Genomic DNA, 18,161 nt, shown 5'->3' with positions numbered 1-18,161 from the left:
AATATTTGTTTTGTAACATTATAGTTGACGTCCTCGGAAAACAATGCAAGATATAGTAAAAAAGACTTTATTTACCCTTATTATATTTTCTTTTTTAAAAGGGAATGTGTGTAACGAGAGATGATAATTAATTGATGGAGAGGGTAGAACAGATATTGTATTAGGCCATCTTCGAAGGGGGAGCACATGAGGTGTGTTTGGGCTTAATATATTTGGATTTAATCCAAAAGTGGGCTAAGAGCAGTTTGGGAGGGCTTGTCGAAGAGCTGTGCTTAAGGGAAGTGCTGGTCGACGTGGCAAGTGTGTATTGGTCGAAAAAATGAAAGGGAACACGGGTTTTTCTTTTCCCCATTTCCTAGGGTTTGCGATCTATCTCTCTGTCTCTCGAATCCACAAACGGCGACGAACGGGAGAAGCCAGTTCCGTTCGATTTCCGACCGAAGCACACCGTGAATCGATCTTTTATCAATTTTAAAATAAGTTTTTTTGTTACATTATTTAATTAATTTTATTTGGTTAAGCACACCCTTAATTAAGTGATCTCCCTTTGAGGATGTTCCATGTTCCTAGCCTAAATACAATATTATACTACTATTTTCACTCTAAGCACACACCTAACTGCTCCTCCTTTGAGAATGCCCTTAGGTGTCTTAATTTGTGTGAAACTTATAGAAAGTCATTTAAAAAAAAAATAGAGGGAGTATTCTTTTGGAATACTAATTTATTTTTATTTTTATCCTTTTTTTTTGTGTAACTGAATACCATTCAGCTACTTACTTTGGTAGGTTTTAAACTTTGGTTTAGAAATTAAAACATATGCAAGTTAAGTCATTCATTTCTTAATTTAAACTAGTATTAATCTTCTTATACATCTAAAATGACAAATTCACAGTATATAACTGTTGAGAAAAAATCGCACAATCTTGATCCAGAAAGCTAAAGTAGTTATTAAACATGTTTAAAATGAAAGAAAATTAAACTAATTTCCACCTAAATACTGATGTGAATCCAGTTTAGAGCATCTCCAACCCCACTCCATATTTTACTCCAAAATAGAAAAAATGGAGTGAGAAATGGAGTGATGAACAAAAAATAAAAGCATTACTCTATAAATGGGGTAATCCTTTTATTTTTTGTTTATTACTCCATTTTCCACTCCATTTTCTCAATTTTAGAGTAAAATATGGAGTGGGGTTGGAGATGCCCTTAAAAGCCCCCATTTGCCAACGGCTCATTCCTTTGAAGTCTCAACTTCCGGACCCTCCTCGCCTTCATCTTCATCAATAACGTAATTAAGAGCACTAACTACTAACTAGTAGAGTTAAATGATCTTTAATTGTCACCTACATAAAATTCCAAACCTTATTAGAGCATCTGCATTAGTGAACTCCATGGAGAGTTCACATAGTTTTCGAAAAAAAAAAAATATTAAAATAAACAAAAGCAATGAACCTGCCTCTTGGGAGTTCACTGCACTGAACCCGGATCATCACTGTAGCGCGGGCCCACGACACGTGGCGGCCCGCGATTGATCCGATTAATATATATTTTTTTTTTTTAAACAAAAATCAAACAGAAAAAAAATAATAATAAAAAAATGCTTTGTGAACCCCTTCCATGGGGTTCACCAATGCTGATGCTCTTAGAAGCTTCTTCGAGTCTAGACCCTCAACATACTACTTCATCTTCCCTTACTTTTACACAGGGTTTTATATTCTTTCTTATTCAAACACGTTTCCAAGTTAGAAGACGAACACAGAACAGTTTTGTTTCTTTTACTAGTCGTCGGAAGAAAACCTTAGTAAAAAATAGATAAAAAAACAAAACACAGTTGCACTGAGTTCCTGTTTCTTGTATCGTTACTCTGTTTTTAGCTGAAACAAAGTGTCTTCAGTTCCGATCAAAGATGGGTCTTTACGTAGAATGTCATCGTCGTGATAGTTGACGAAGATATGGCAGCGTCTTCTCAGGTAGAGATCGCGTCTCTGCGATCTAACTTCGGATGTCTCCTCAGAGATTGCAACAGAAGAAACAACAACGATGACGCCATTGTCAAGAAGAACCTGCACGCACAAGTGAAATCTCCAGTTATCTCCGACAAGAACTCGCAGAACAGAGTCGGTTCTTGGAAAGGAAACAAGCCGAGAAAGAAGAGCAAAAGCCGTCTTGGATCGCCGGAGAAACCACGTGTCGGAAAAGAGAGCAATTTTTCCGACAGGACTAAACCTTCTCTCCTGCAGATATGGGAGGCACGGCTGAGTCCATCCAACGGCGGAAACTCGCCGATCTACGGCCAAGGAACTGAGAGAAGTGTTGGAGCGAGCGTTCGTGAAGAAACCAACCTTTCGGCTCCCTCCATCGACGGCGAATCTGAGTCAGAGAACGAGTCGAGGGATCATGATCCAACGGTGGAGATTGAATCCGAGACTCTCCACTCGGTTCCTGACTCGGGAGAGAGCAAATGGGGCCGAGTCGCTGAGATTATCCGGAGACTGAAGCTAACCGCCGGCGATAATGTCGGTGCAGTTGAGAAAACGTCTTTGCCGGAGAAAAGTATTTTTCCGGTGGTTTCTTCGCCGCGTCTCCGAGGAAGGCAAGCGTTTACCGATTTGCTTACGCGTCTGGAACGCGAACGTCACCGGGAACTAGAGTCGCTTCTTGAACGCAACGCAGTTTCTAAATTTCCTCAACGCGGTCGCCTCCAGGTAACTTGTATTTTCAGAAACCACCCAATATTTCCATAATATTTACACAAACAGCTCATAACTTAATTAATTACAAGTTAACCCTGTTCCAGAGTTGTGACTTGTGAATTCTCACGCTTTTCCTTGTTAACACAGTCAATGTTGCGGCTAAGGAGTCTCAAACGCGGCCTAGTGATTCAAGATCGTCATCGGTCTAGCGCAAAATCACCTGATTTGAATCGCCTCGAACATGGCCCTACAGTTCTCCACCTAAGGTATGATCAAGAACCTCCGTGTTTCTAGTTAATGTGTTTATATCTATTTTGCTGATCTCAATCTTTAATCGTTACGCAGGGAAAGATTTCGGGCAAACGCTACTTCTTCTACGGAGCGGTCAAGCCTTCCAAACCGCAAGACAGAGGAGGCAATGCTATGTAAGAAAGAAACTGAATCAAATTTGAGTTGCCTTCATATGCAAGAAATCATATTACCAGAAGCCTTGAGCAGAAATTCTGATAACAATAGCCCCAGCACCAGCGTGACTCATCGAGAATCACAGATTATGGAGAACATGGTAGAAAGCGGTACGCAGGGGAGTCAAGAAACACCATTCCTTGAGAAACAAGAAACCTCACATAGATGGGAGGAGCAAGAAGAGTACGAGGAAGAACAGTCTTGTTACGGAGAAATGAGCTATTATGACTGGTTTACAGAAATATCTCGGCCTCGGACTTACTGGGAAGATCTGAGGAAATCGCGGTATCTAGAAGTGATGAACTCCCGATCTGACAAAGATGATATATGCAGACTCCTTGAGAGGTAAAACCAAATCAAATAATCATCTATCTTAATCCAAAACTTATTTTAACCTAAAGTCGGTTCTCTTGATGAACCAGAAGAACGGTTTCTGATTTCCTCCAGAGCGGATTGAGAGATACGATCGATAAGCTCATAATGTCCCGTGTACAGACACGTCCTATTCAGCGTATTCACCAAGCTGGTAAAGAGGAACAAAACTGTGACGTAAGCGAAGAAGAAGATGACTTGAGCCACACGTCATCGCAGACATTTGCATCATCACCGGCAGGTTCATGGAGTTCTCAGGACACAGGAGTTACTTCCACTCCTGACTTATTATTACCTCTTCACAATCTCCAGACCACTGTGAGTCTTCTTTTATTTTAGCCATGTAAAAAAAATCCGAAACTAAACCTTGTGAGATTGGTATTTATATCACAAAAACATGTTTCAGGAGATGGAGATTATAAGCGAAATGAGATCACAGATCTTACAGCTACAGCTAGAAATGTCAGAGCTACGAGACTCTGTCAAAACGTGTTTGGACGTAAACGCTAGCCTTCAAAAGTCAGTTCACAGGGAAAATCCACTGAAACGCATATGCTGCGTTTGTAACGAAACGCAAGTTGATACACTTCTGTACAGGTACCAACTACACCTTATCTTTGGACCTTTGGTGAAAGGTTGTGATCTTCTTTATATACGTTTCCTACAAAATTTGTATTGCGTTTGATTTATGTAGGTGTGGGCACATGTGCACATGTCTGAGATGCGCAAACGAACTACAATGTAATGGCGGGAAGTGTCCGATTTGTTGTGCTAAGATCCTTGACGTTGTCCGTGTCTTCGTCGATTCAAGAACCTAAAATTAATAAAAACCAACGGTTCAAAACGCTAACGGTACTTCACTTTAACCTTACAAACGTTTTCTTTTGTTTTATGACTTTTTTCTTCCTTTGTTTGCTTTTAAGCTCGACTGTAGCGCGTTTGCGTTTTGGATCTGCGTCCAGGATTCATATCCATTCTCTTTATTGTCGGAATAACTAACCGAGCCTCTTTTCTTGATGTTGAAGTCTTCTTCTTGTAAAGACACGTGCACATCAAGTTTGAACGAGGTTAAAAGGTTTAGTATTTTTAGTACTTACCCTTTATTTTATATTTTTAGTTATGTACAAGTATAAAACAATGACAGAAACATGTTTATAGCATTTTTTACTGATCGACCCTTTGTAATAAGTAAAGAATTAAGCATAAAACAGAACCAAACAGGACAGAGCATTATTGTTTGAAAAAAAAAAAAAGATGAAAGATTAATTTTCCTAAATGCTCATAATGTGGTTAAGCAGAGACTCAAACCAAAATAGAGCGTAAATATTCGCTCTATATTGATATATACTAATAGACACCTATTATTCGTAAATACGAAAATATTTCACGCGTTCTGTGCTGCTAAGAACGTATTGAAGTCATCTCTAGCTTTAAGCAGCCGCGGGGTGATACAAGATCTTGGCGAAGTAGGACATGAAACAGAGGACGTGGTCGAAAACCTAACACGGCGTTGCGGTGACATCTCAACCGAACCTCTTTGTTGTCTTACCGACAAAGAAGTCTTTAAAACGCTTCTCAAAGCCGGACTTCCTGTTTCCTTGTCGAAGAAGAAACCCAAACTCACCGGCTCTTGCACATCTCCGCCACCTCCACTTCCACATTTTATCATCTCCACCGGAAGATCGAAGTACAGCCGGCCGTTTTCTCGGGCCAGAGCAGTCGTTGAAGCCCATGAGCCGCACTCAAATTTCTCAAGCGAGGCACTTAGGGAGACAGCAGAGTTAGAGAACGATGACGCTTTGATCGTTTTCTTCTTTATAGGAGAATCCTCGCTTTTTGGTGACCTAACAGGCTTTTGCTTCCCAAAACCAGAGAGAGATAAGCAGAAGGCACTGCACTTGAAATTTTCTTCTTGTTCTTCAGAAAACATGGTTTCTTGGTGGCCAAGCTTCTTCCGTTGCTTCATCATCGGCTGGGGAAGAACAGGTAGCGGCACGGCGGTGTCTCTTGGAGGAGACATCGCCATAGGTAAGACAACTCTGAAGCTTTCATCTTTTACAGATGGGCGGGAAACTGTCAGCTGGTTCTGGAGAGCTGCATTCTTCGCCAAGAAATTGAAGTTAGAGTTAGGGTTAGGGTTTTCACCGGGAGAAACGCTGAGACTCTGCCACTCGTCGTTGCTCCATTTGTTGGTTAGACCATCTTCAAACACAATCAACGCTGGAGGAGACATCACAAACTCAGTAAGCTAAGATAATATTATTACTAAAGATGGTGAACGAAAAATTGAGATTTTTAGGGTTGGCTAGAAAATTAGAAATCTCAAGAGTATATATAAATGCGGGAAGGAAGTGGAGAGCACGTCTATGGCGGTGTGGAGAAGTAGTGATTAACATGTAGAGGTTTTAATACAGAGGTGGTCTGAAAAAGTAGGTACATGATAGATATTTGAGTATAAAAATCAAGAAGATACATGATAATGTATGAATATACTAAATCCGTGTTTCCACATTTTGACCATTGTGCAGTACGTGAGGATAATCAAATGAATTGTAATCTTGACCAAGAAATAAAAGAAAATGATTTTTTGGTTGTTGGATCATTAGATATATGTATATATATTGCTTTTTGATATATGTATATGTTTAATTCCTGGCAATAACGAGAAACAAATGTTGCCAACGAAATACTATGGTTTTGGTTTTCATTTTATAAAAAAGAACAAATTATTCAGCTCCATTGAGGAATTTGGAAAGTAGTTGACCTAAGAAGAGTTAGGGTAACTAGGTTTTATGGTATTTGCCAATTCTAAACAAAAACTAAAACCATATATTTCATTGTAATCGATCTATTCTGGTTTACTTTGGATTTGTTGTGGTTAAATCCATTGGTTTGTTGGATTAGAATTTAGAAATCTTAAACATGACTATTCTGATATATTGGTTAAACGCAATATTCATTTTAATATATAACAAAAAATTCAAAAATAAAATCTCAGTATAGTCTCCAAAAAATGAATTTTGTAATGGAACCAGCAAGAAAATCTTAGAATCAGTTTGTCTGATGTCAGTGGCGCTTGAGGGAAATAAACTCAATACAGCGAACTTTGGTTCAAACCCTTGGCCACACAGATATGGATTATTATTTTCGGCTCATTTGAATGCCCAAAAGATGGTTTATATGTGGGATGTACCTACACCCAAGGTTAGGTCTGTATTTTTAGTAGACTCGGGTTTAATCATTTATTTTAATTAAAAAACAGTTTGTCTGAAGTAAGACATAACAATTAGTCTCATACCATATAAATGGTTTTTCGCATCTTTAGAGCATCTCCAGTAAGTAATTGCACCAAAAGTGTTGAAATTACACCAAATTATATGTTTTGGTGTCATAGTTTTTTTTGTCATCTCCAACAAAGACACCAAATTTTACATCAAAAATAATATTATATAATATTTACGTTCTAGTTTTAATTTTTTTTTATTTTTTTTATTATTTATAATTGATAAATAATTATTTTGTCACATTTAGATTATTATTTATATTTTTATTATTTGTAAGTGATAAATGATAATAGCCATTTAGTAATTTATTTTGAAAATGAAAAAAATAAAAATTTAGTTTTTTAATTATGTAAAAATAAATTAAAAAAATAATACAATACATTAATGTTTAATTACAAATTTGAGAGTAATTAACTATATTATTAAATAAATTAAAACAAAATATACATTTTAAAATTTTGGTGTGATGAATAGTGTTAAACCAAATTTAGTGTAATATTATTCACAGTACACTAAATTTGGTGGGATGATATCACTTTTCGTGTCTTGTTGGAGATGAAATTACACCAAATTTGGTGTTTTGGTGTATTGTTATTTGTTGGAGATGGCCTTATGGTATGTTCTCTTTATTCAAGTTCTCCATATAAATATTCAAGTTCTCTATATGTTCAAGTTCTATTTAGGGCCTGACTGGTTCAACTGCAGTGGTTGCGGTTGCGGTTGCGGGAGTTTGCAGATGCGGGTGGTTGCGGTTTCTAGAGGTTTTAAGAGATTTGTACGACTGGTTCTGCGGTTAGAAATTGGTGCGTTTGCGGGATACTTATGACTGGTTAACTACCAAATGCAGCAGCGGTTAAATAATAAATTAATAATATTTACATTTTATAAAATAATAATATTATAATAAATATAAAATTTATTTAGAAAGTTATAGTTTAATTTTTTTTAAAATATAGAAATTTTTTTTATTTTAAAGTTTTATAATATTAATTAAAATATAATTGATATATTTTAGCATTTTTATAATTTCAATTTAATTTTTTTTATTGAATTTTTTTATTTTTGTATTTATATTGTTTTGGAAAAAAAAATAATTTATCCTCCCGCAAACGCCCGCAACCGCAAATGCTAGGTGGAACCAGCTTTGAATTTATGAGGTTCAGAGCGATTTGGAGCGATTTGGAGCGGTTTAGAGCGGTTTGAACGATTGTTGCAAAACACCAGCAACCGCCACCAACCGCAAAAGCTGCGTTTGCGGGTGGTAGCGGGAAAACCAGTCTTACTCTTAATCAAGTTTTCCGCATCCTTATTGTGTGTTCTCTTTATTCAAGTTCTCTGTATAAATGGTTTTTTTTTCTTCGCATCCTTTCAGTATACTATATGTTAAAGTTCTCTATATGATACTGAATTGTAAAAGCATTAGTCATCTGATAGGAACATCGAGAGTCAAGATCTAAAACATTAAGACCTGCTGTTGGTTTTTCCTTTTCCGCGTAAATCCAATCTTGATACACACATAAATAACCATGAAGATTGATCCACTTTTCATTCGAGCAGAGCAAATGCACTTTTTAGTCAACATCCATTTTTAAAGATCAAGTGGTGGTCGAGTTCTAGTCGCTCTGAAAAGGCAGAGCAAAGGTACTTGTTGATTGTATTAAACTTAAGAGTACCTTAGACCTGAATTTTTAATGCCAAATAAATATAATCAAACCAAACGAACCATACTATATTAAAATTGTAAATTAAATTAAATATATACAAAACTACGTTTAGATTAAAATAAATTATTTATATATTATTCACTCCCTAACAATAATTAAAATAAAATTCAAACCAAACTGAAAATTTTGAAACCAAATCAATAAAAAAATATAATCCTAATTCGGGTCTACTTTTCAAAATTCAGAAAACTCAAAACCGGTATAAATTTCTAACCAAACCGAACCAATTAGAAGGAAAATACTGATGGCACCTTCCGCTGATGTGTTTCACTTAAAACAGTGTGCGTTTCGTTTGGCGGTTGTTCTGCAACTTCCTCATCTTCTTACAACTATTGTACCGCCTTCTATCTTTTTCTATTTTTCTCGTCCATGTAACTCTTTCTGATTTCTATTGATTTTAATTTTTAATAAGTTTATTTTAAAATTTTCTGAATTAATCATTCATCTGAGAAGGTGAACTCCGCATCTCAATCAGAGCCAGCTCTAAAATTTATGGGATCTGAACAAATTAGGGTATAAAAGATAGATGATGTATAAATATACATGTTTTGGATAGTTTAGAACTCGAATAATTTGTACTCATATGTTTTTGAGTTCTCACATATACTAGTTCAACTTTTTTGGTTTCACTATTAAAAAAAAATATCTTAAATTTTAATTTAAATACTTTCATGATTAACTATTTTCCATAGTAATAGTCAAACAAAATTTGGTAAACATAAATAATTTTATCGAAGTTCCCTTTTTTTTTGAAACACAGAAGTTCGATGCAATTAATTATTTTTATTAAATTTTGACTAACCATTATTATGGAAAATAGTTAATCATAATTAATTCATCGAAGTTCACAATTTAGAATCATTACCTAATAAAAAATGTATTCAAAGTAAACGTTTGAATAATTTCTTTCTAAAACATAAATCATTTTGAACCGGATGTAATATATATTAAACATTAAAAGTTTGTGAGCCAAAACAGATTTTTCATCTGGTTGTTCATAAGATTTTTCATCTGGTTGTTCATAAGAACTGGCATTAGGTGAACTTATCTCTTTACAAAGACATTTTGTAAGCACTAATAATTAAATGGTTAATTTGGTTTCATTTCTCTTGTTGGTTTTTAATTTTTTTGATATTATTTATAGATTTGTTTTTATGTGTTATTGTGATACTTCTTCTAATCATTTTATTTTAATTGTAACTGCCCTTTCAATTTCTTTTATACCTCAATTGAGGAAAAAGATATTGAGTTGTCATTGTGATTGGTATGTAATCTGCATTTTTTGTTTTCCTTATCTATAAAATGAATACTAAGCCTATGTGTCTCATTATTCCCTGATATATTATTTTGGAAATTGGATATTGGGCTAGGGTTCTTTGATCCTTTGGTTGCTAACATCTTTGTATTTCTCAGTTTGTAGAAGGGTCATCTGGTTTTGTGGAGTGAATTGATTGATTTCAATTCAATGGTTCTTACAGCAGAATCTCGGATCAAAGAGGTATCTTCTTCGATTTAAAAGTGATTTATCGATTAATCGTGTGTTATCGTCGATTTGATTTATTTCTTATCGCTACAGATCTTACTCTATATCACATACTTGATTTAACAATATTGAGACTGTAGATTAGGCCTTAAATGGCACTCGATTGCTTAAGTTGATTTACCAATGTCAATCATGATTCCTAATTTTTGATCGGATCTCCGATGATATTTATAGTTTATTCCGAGCCCGATTCTTTTTGCGACTCGCGATGATGAGTTCTATAATCTAACATGAGTCCCGGTTTTTGTTCTGATTGAAGATGACTTTTATAGTTTATCCCAAGTCTCACTTTTATCGGGATTCGGGATGATGAATTTTATAATTTATCCATGACACAAATTTTTTTTGCCATAGAGTATGGTTTGTATATTTCACCATGAGTCCTAATTTTTAGTTCATTTATATTTTCATAAATCATCAATAGGTGACCTGGATTTTCTCTTGAATAAAGTTTTCCTTTTAATGTTTTTCAGGGAAAGGAGGAGACCAATGTAGGACCTTCTAATACCCCCCGTCATCCAGAGGTAAGACCAAACTTTTCTACTTGCTATCTGATGTTACTCCAAAACGGCTTATAAAAACACATTTTTCATTACATATGTAGGTTCTTGCTAGATGGGATCCAGCTAAAGCGCGGAGGCCAGACATTGCTGAAGCGCCAGTATTCTACCCTTCATTAGAGGTAAATGCTTGTCCTCCATCTTGTATTCAGAGGTTTTGATCGTAAGTTTTCTTCTTCCTCAATCCTCATTTTTGTATTGTACCGTTTGGGTGTTTAGGAGTTTGAAGATACAGTTGCTTACATAGAAAAAATACGTCCCTTAGCTGAACCATATGGTATTTGCCGTATCGTACCACCCTTGAAATGGTCTCCTCCTTTTCGGCTTAGAGAGAAAAGTATATGGGAGGGTATAAAGTTCCCCACCCGGGTTCAGAACGTGGAGCTGCTTCAGAACAGAGGGCCCGTGATGAAGAAGAAGAAGAAACCTAAGGCAAGAAAACGGAAACGAAGTTCCTCCTCCAAGGGACAACCTAGCTCAGTTTCATCTCCCGAGGAAGAAAAGGTATTTGGTTTCAACTCTGGCCCAGACTTCACTCTTGAGGAGTTTGAGAAGTACGCTCGGTGTTTCAAGGAATCCTATTTCGAAATGAAAGAAGGAAATGCTGGCGATACGAAATGGTCTCCCTCCATCGAGGAAATCGAAGGAGAGTATTGGCGGATAGTTGAGCACGCAGCGGCGGATGAAGACGTCGAGGTATATTATGGAGCTGACTTAGAGAACAAGGTTCTTGGAAGTGGATTCGAGAGAGGAGAAACTTCTGGTTGGGACCTTAACAACTTGCGTCGTCTCTCGGGCTCTTTGCTATCATTCGAGCGTGGAGACATCTCGGGCGTTCTCGTGCCATGGGTCTATGTTGGGATGTGTTTTTCAACCTTTTGCTGGGTAAATAAAAAATAATAATACTTAACAATTAATTAATATTTTTTTATTTTTACTAGTTTAACCTAATAGTTTTGAAATGTAACAGCATGTGGAGGACCATCACTTATACTCAATAAACTATAATCACTTTGGCGAGCCAAAAGTGTGGTACGGAGTTCCTGGAACCCATGCAACGTCACTAGAGAAGGCCATGAGGAAACATTTACCAGAGCTTTTCGAGGAAACACCTGATCTACTCCATGGACTCGTCACTCAGTTCTCACCATCCATTTTGAAAGACGAGGGAGTCCCGGTTTATCGTGCGGTTCAGCGTGCAGGAGAGTATGTTCTCACATTCCCTAGGGCGTATCACGCCGGTTTCAACTCCGGTTTCAACTGTGCAGAAGCTGTGAACGTCGCTACCGTTGACTGGTTATCTCACGGACAGAACGCTGTGGAGTTATTGAGTGATGAGAACAAGAAAACGTCTGTGTCTCATGACAAGCTTCTCCTTGGAGCAGCTTACGAAGCTGTTAGGTCCTTGTCAGGTGATGGGGGAGAGAGTGGAAAGAGCTTAGAATGGAGATGCTTCTGCGACAAGAACATGACTCTTACTAAGGCGGTGGAGACTCGGTTACGTATGGAAGAAGCAAGGATCGATGCTCTTGGAGGCGGTTTTAGATTGATGAAGATGGAGAAGTACTTTGATTCGAACTGCGAAAGGGAATGCGCTAAGTGCTCTTACGACTTGCATCTCACGGCATCTGGCTGCAGCAAATGCTCTCCTGGGGAGTATGCTTGCACTAAGCACGCTAACGAGCTTTGTTCATGCGAAGGGAATGATCGGTTCGTACTTCTTCGTCACACCGTAGATGAGCTGAGATCGTTGGTTAGAGCGTTGGAAGGGGAACCAGAGCATCTTAAGACTTGGGCTTCCATGGTTAGAGAAGTTTTTTCAGAGGCTCAGAAGAGAGAACCTAGAGGTTTTGATCTGAACCTTGAGTTTCAAGTGGATGGCGAGTTTGATGATACTTCAGAGACACGCCATGATGAAGCAGAGGATCTAAAAACTTGGGCTTCCAAGGTTAAAGAACCTAGAGATTTTGATCTGAACCTTGAGTATCAAGTGGATGACGAGTTTGATAATACTTCAGACGCACGCCATGATGCATACATGTTGAACTTTGCTGCCTCTGTGGAGACTATAAACCTAGGGTTCTTGGTTTTCCGAGACCTTTGGTCTAACAAGCATGCGATATATCCAAAAGGTGCAACTCTCCAAACCCTAATTTATCCTAAAGACCTTAAGTTGAAGAGAGATTAAGTTGGTTTACTGTTTTATTTTATTTTGGTTTACTAATATTTTTGTTTTAACAGGGTTCAAGAGTAGGGTTAAGTTCTACAACGTGAAAGATCCAATGAGAATGAGCTATTACATATCTGAGGTTGTAGATGTAGGACTTTTGGGTCCATTCTTCACGGTAAAAAAGTCTTTTACAACGTTATTATTAGTCCGTGCTAAAAAATATATAAAGTTGCGTTACGTTGTTTTTTTTTTTTTTTTTTTGCAAAAAAAGGAAGTTATAAATTTTAATGCGTTACGTTGTTGTTTAATCGTTTTCAGGTTACTCTGGAGGAAGCTCATCAAGACGAGAGCTTCTCTGCTGGCTCAGCTCAGGCATGCTGGGAAATGGTGTTGCAGAAAGTTAACGAAGAGATCAAGAAGCGCCAAGAACGTAATATTCATACTTTGGAAAGCATCAACGGGTTACAAATGTTTGGTTTTCTCTCCCCGTCTATAATTCAGGTAAATTAAATATATATATAATATATGGAATATTGAAATATAACATGGAACTTTCTTACATAACTAGTGTCATCTTTGTCTCCAGGCCATTGAGGCTCTTGATCCGAACCATCGCCTAGTAGAGTACTGGAACCTTAGGAAACAGGGAGGTTCGTTGGAAGTGTGACTTGAAGAAGAGATAAAGATCACCTACCGTTTCTTGTTTTATTGATAACTGTTTGTTGTTGGCTTAATGACTTTTTTTTAGACTTCAATTATTTGCTCTGATCAAGCTTCTGATGAACCAAAGTCTAACTTTGGTTTTAGAACTTTGAAGCGTTTTCTCTTTGGAGATCTGATCATTGTGAAACTCTGTTTTTGTGGATCTTTTTTTTCTTTGAACTACATATTTGATGTTTTAGTAGACTTTGAAAGATTCCTGTGTTGTTTTTTTTAATTGTTATTTCGCATTGATTGATATTGATAGATATACATACAGGTGCTGAAACAATAGGTTTCAAAAGGTCAAAACACTCTTAAGTTGCATGATCTCTGTCTTTGAGATCAGAGAAGCAAAGCATTGGTGAAAAGTAGGATTAGCATTTAGACTATTTTTCATTTAAAAAGTTCAGCTTCATATGATGTTTTAGAAGATTTTTATATTTTACAGTTTTTTATAATCGATTTAATTATTTTTAATTTATATTTTTTAACTTTGATGTTTTTAAAAGAAAATAAGATTCTTTAATATATTTTTTATGCATAACATCTTACATTATGGCATGGAGTATTTTTTTAACTTGAATGTACAACACAAAGCTAGCAGCATTACAAAAACATGTTCTTGAATCCCATTCTCCTATAGCTTCCCACACATCCACAATGTATTAAGTTCTCTTCCTCTTCTATAATCATAACTATAGCCTCCCGTGCTTAAAACCGGATTTGCAGTAAACAATCTGCGAGTAGTTTGGTTTTAACTCGTAAACAGACCAATAATACATTTATATGGAGATGAAATGAGGACATGTACTAATAATACCTGCTCATGAATTGGGAAGAAGACGACCATTGTACATCTTGTCGAGTAGCTCACGAGCACCAGGCCTTCTAAGGAGTCCTTTGTTGTTTGGTAAACCTGTACCCAAACAGACCGGACAAACAAGTTTGCCTCGACCTGTTTGCAAACAGAAGCCAACCAAATCAAACAGGGGTTACCAACCAAAACCAAACTACATTAAAAAGAAACGTTGTGAAATAGAGAGAGACAAACCGTAACAATTTGGACATTCTGTGAACTCATATACATCTTTGGCTCGTTTTCGGTTTAGAGCTTTCCATTTTCCTGTTCCTCCACACATATCACCTAAATCATATAAACAGATATGGGCATCAATATTAAGCACTAACATGGAATAAAAACAACTTTTTAACATGGCACTAACATGTTCACGAAGTAGAGCATATAAGCTATAAGAGTATAGTAGTAAGATAAGAAAGTGTATGTAACTCACAAAGAACAGCACCAATGCCCTGACAGTTACGGCAAACACCTGGTTTCTTGTCTAAAGCGGCTGCGTTTTGTACAGAGACAAAGGCATAAGCATTGGTAATCAAAGCTGGGGATAAGCACACACATGTCATCATCCACTGTCTCCGTGACAACGGTTTCTGATCCCCCTGCAGGCCAAGAACACAAACCAGCTAAGAAGACTATGATAATTTTTTTAAGCAAAATGTAATGTAAAGAACTTGCATACACAAGTACAGATTCTCAACTTCAGCTAGCTCAGCTCCCAACTTACAGTGACCAGTAACATTTAAAGACATACACTAATGTTCTTGGCATCAATGGAAGCCAAAGAAAAAGTATTGACTTTCACAAAATAGTGGAATTCAATATTGATAAATATAAAAAGACTCAGACTTTGCACCTGGGTTTTGTTGGGTGTCTCCGATGAAGAATCCGAATCGTTCGAACCGAAGCTCTGATTGTCCGGGCATGATTTGGCGAGGATACGAACTTGATTCCGGTTTGGTGCGGCTAAAAATGAAACACGGGTGTCAGAATAAAGAGAAGATAATATCAAACAATGAAACAATATTGAGGATGAGGATGTTACAGATAAACGGAGAAGAAGGTATATGAAGACGCGAAGGGATTGCGAAGAGATTAGATGAAGCAGCCATGTTCTGTCTCTGCGGTCATAATATTACCAGCGGACCAGACCCATTTTTATATATTTCAGATATTTTTATTTGCTCCGGTACCATTTTTTAAATGAATAAACCGAACTAACCGACTACTAAACCGAACCAATTTTTTTTATAATAGTGTTCAAGGTTTATGCTATAGTTTCACTTGGTTACGAAGTTTTTATCATGCTTTTTTTTTTGACATCGCAGTGACTCTAATTTCCTTTTTGTGTCCAATCCATTCGTTTCATTGAACGAAAAATGCAGAGATGTAACATTGGTACAAGTCTGAAGCTCTTGTTTTGTTTTGTTTTAGCCGCTGATTATTCTAATTTAGATACAAACCATCTGTTCACGAGATTGGCCATGGACATGATATGAATCCATGCACACATGTGAATTCAATTAGGTTATTGAGTCAAATCAATCGTATTCCTATTTCAGTTTGGCTAGGTTAATAGTAAGAGAGTGAACGGTGGAGCCTTTATATTTAGAAGTAATGAAATGTAACACACCCAATGACAAAATCTGGTTCATATACTGATCTCAAAAAAAAAAAGATAAGACTGAAAGGTTATTCTGGTGGGTTTACCAAACACGGGAAACTATGTGGTAAAGCAAACCGATACTGCACAGCTTGAACCATGGAAGAGTCGTCTTCAGGCCACAGACTGAACCGCTCTCTCAAAGTTATCTTCGGCTGATGAAACACGCTTCACAAGCACATGTTCTGGGTGTGATAGTTTCAGCTGGCTGTAAAAGAAGAATAGGAGATAAATAAATGGACCCAATAAGCATTACTCTCAGCTAGCTTTTATAAGTAGGTGAGCGCAATTTTTACCTTAAGTAACGTGAAGATGATTTGCCAACATGAAGACTGCAAACGACAAGGTTTGCAAGAGTTTCTGGGTCTTTAGCATCCTGCAATCACCACAAACTAATTTTCACACTTGCCCATATTACAGAAAAGGCAAAAAAGCGAGTGCAGTATGAGAAATCAGTTACCTTGTTGAGTGCTTCAAGGAGTAGTGATTCAGCTTCATCAAAGTTGCCCATTTGCATGCAGCAAACTGCTTTGCCGTTCAAGATCAAGCACGTCATGGGATACTTCTCACAGAAATCCTGGAAAATGAGATAAGCTTCCTGAATCTTCGAGCCACCCTGAGATCATCGAACAACTTAGCATAGGAAGACAAAACAAAACCAAAATGTTTATTTGCTATTATACCACTGCAAGGTTAAACCAAGCGGTAGCAAGTTGAGTGAGAGTGTGGTCTTCGTCATATTGCTGCATAACTCCAAGCTGCTTCTCAGCATAATCTGATCTGTGCATCTTAATGAATATCTGAACGTTCAACGCATGCCTACAAACTCAAAAGCAATGAACAATCTGTGAGCATATGGAAACATAACCACCACTCAAACAGGAGATCACTACACTCCAGCAATAAGAAAGTTGAAAAGTCTTACAGATCCATAGTTCCTCCAGCATGAGTGTGCTTCAGAGCTTCACTATAATCTTCCTCATGCATGAAAACAATACCAGCAACCAGTCGCAAAGTAGCATTGTTGCCTATTGTTGAATCTGCCAACCACTCCCTCAAGCTTGAAATCGTTGATTCCTGGTCAAAACCACAGACATCAAACATCCATGTTACTGTTAGCCAATGTCCTAAAAATCAGTCTAGGCGGGCCTAAGCTGAAAATTTGTCATAAGCGAAAATGATTTTTCAAAAAATCGGTCTTGAGCATTGTCATTAGCTAACTGCCACTAACTATCACATGTAGTGAGATAACAACATACGGCACACACTCACAATTATTAACACTCTGTATATAGGCTATTGTAAAGCTTCAGATTCAAGTTAGTGAGAAAGTGATATAGTATCAGAGCATTTATTCAACTAACTTTCACGGGAAAGCTCAATTTTCCGAGAAAATCACGATCTAGCGAGCTTCATTTCAGCTTGTAGTGTTCACATTCTTCTCTAATTCAATCTAAAATGGCGACATTCAAATTTCTAATTCAACCACGTTCAGAGATTCGCATATATACATGTCTCCCAACACAAATCAAATCCAAAACGAAACTGTACATTTCTGAATCACCTTATGAGCAGGACTCGATAGATACATCGCGAGGAGCTTGACTGCCTGCAGTGGAGTAGCGGCGGATTCATCGATCTCGCTGATAACGAGCTTTTACAACACACAAAGAAATTCGAATTAACAGATCAGTCAATCTAGAAATACGAGAGGCTAGAGAGCGGCGGTTTAGAGAAACCTGATAGCTACCGAGGGCGATGTAGGAGCGGAAGACGAGGCAGTCGCGTTCCACGGCGTCCTCCGGCGAGAGGTGAGGGATGTCGCTGTTGTTGATCGCCGTTTGATAAGCTCCCAGGTAGAATTGGTTTCTCAGATTGAAGAGGTGATCTGGTGCTGCTCCCGTGGACGCCATTGCTTGCTTCTTCTTCTTCTTCTTCCTCGAGATCGATCTCGCAGATCCGCGTCTAATTGCGAAACGGACTAAAACAAACTGAAGTATAAACGGGTTAATTACATGTTAGTCCCTTATATTATAATTCTTTTGCATAAGCACCTCAATTCTCTTGAGTTGTATATAATCGACCCCTATGTGTTGATTTGGGCCTCATGAGGCAAAATAAACGAATCA

The 18,161-nt window shown here is 37.3% G+C and overlaps 5 protein-coding genes across 7 annotated transcripts; 2 read left to right on the top strand and 3 right to left on the bottom strand.

The window, feature by feature from the left end:
- Window positions 1–1,196: 1,196 nt before the first annotated feature.
- On the top strand, window positions 1,197–4,753 carry LOC103865364. 3 transcript variants are annotated; one of them, XM_033290387.1, is made up of 7 exons: window positions 1,205–2,705; window positions 2,841–2,959; window positions 3,039–3,503; window positions 3,581–3,848; window positions 3,937–4,127; window positions 4,225–4,384; window positions 4,519–4,753. In XM_033290387.1, the coding sequence occupies exons 1-6, from the start codon at window positions 1,953–1,955 to the stop codon at window positions 4,346–4,348; spliced, it is 1,920 nt and encodes a 639-aa protein (XP_033146278.1). In that variant the 5' UTR covers window positions 1,205–1,952; the 3' UTR covers window positions 4,349–4,384; window positions 4,519–4,753. The 3 variants fall into 3 exon arrangements, with proteins under 3 accessions (XP_009141411.1, XP_033146278.1, XP_009141410.1); XM_009143163.3 differs by having other exon boundaries at window positions 1,197–2,705; window positions 3,584–3,848; window positions 4,225–4,701; XM_009143162.3 differs by having other exon boundaries at window positions 4,225–4,701.
- LOC103865363 lies at window positions 4,647–7,513 on the bottom strand. Its single transcript, XM_009143161.3, has one exon. The coding sequence runs from the start codon at window positions 5,761–5,763 to the stop codon at window positions 4,915–4,917; it is 849 nt and encodes a 282-aa protein (XP_009141409.1). The 5' UTR covers window positions 5,764–7,513; the 3' UTR covers window positions 4,647–4,914.
- Window positions 7,514–7,807: 294 nt separating this feature from the next.
- Window positions 7,808–13,718, top strand: LOC103865362 (lysine-specific demethylase JMJ15). The gene is made up of 8 exons (XM_009143160.3): window positions 7,808–10,036; window positions 10,555–10,605; window positions 10,686–10,763; window positions 10,861–11,526; window positions 11,612–12,773; window positions 12,883–12,986; window positions 13,130–13,312; window positions 13,398–13,718. Exons 1-8 carry the CDS (start codon window positions 10,004–10,006, stop codon window positions 13,476–13,478), a joined length of 2,358 nt encoding a protein of 785 aa, XP_009141408.2. The 5' UTR covers window positions 7,808–10,003; the 3' UTR covers window positions 13,479–13,718.
- A 294-nt stretch (window positions 13,719–14,012) lies between these two features.
- LOC103865361 (protein PHOTOSYSTEM I ASSEMBLY 2, chloroplastic) lies at window positions 14,013–15,572 on the bottom strand. Its single transcript, XM_009143159.3, has 6 exons — window positions 15,415–15,572; window positions 15,226–15,335; window positions 14,806–14,971; window positions 14,565–14,657; window positions 14,334–14,468; window positions 14,013–14,250 (listed from the first exon to the last, which is right to left on the bottom strand). The coding sequence occupies exons 1-5, from the start codon at window positions 15,479–15,481 to the stop codon at window positions 14,338–14,340; spliced, it is 567 nt and encodes a 188-aa protein (XP_009141407.1). The 5' UTR covers window positions 15,482–15,572; the 3' UTR covers window positions 14,013–14,250; window positions 14,334–14,337.
- A 376-nt stretch (window positions 15,573–15,948) lies between these two features.
- On the bottom strand, window positions 15,949–18,033 carry LOC103865360 (coatomer subunit epsilon-2). The gene is made up of 7 exons (XM_009143158.3): window positions 17,772–18,033; window positions 17,597–17,686; window positions 16,958–17,109; window positions 16,716–16,851; window positions 16,493–16,648; window positions 16,329–16,408; window positions 15,949–16,240 (listed from the first exon to the last, which is right to left on the bottom strand). Exons 1-7 carry the CDS (start codon window positions 17,943–17,945, stop codon window positions 16,147–16,149), a joined length of 882 nt encoding a protein of 293 aa, XP_009141406.1. The 5' UTR covers window positions 17,946–18,033; the 3' UTR covers window positions 15,949–16,146.
- Between the last annotated feature and the right edge of the window lie 128 nt (window positions 18,034–18,161).

This window comes from Brassica rapa, chromosome A04 (genome assembly GCF_000309985.2).
Source record: "Brassica rapa cultivar Chiifu-401-42 chromosome A04, CAAS_Brap_v3.01, whole genome shotgun sequence".
Lineage (NCBI taxonomy): Eukaryota > Viridiplantae > Streptophyta > Magnoliopsida > Brassicales > Brassicaceae > Brassica > Brassica rapa.
Note: the sequence above shows the minus strand (reverse complement) of the source record. Positions and strands in the feature narration are given on the sequence as shown.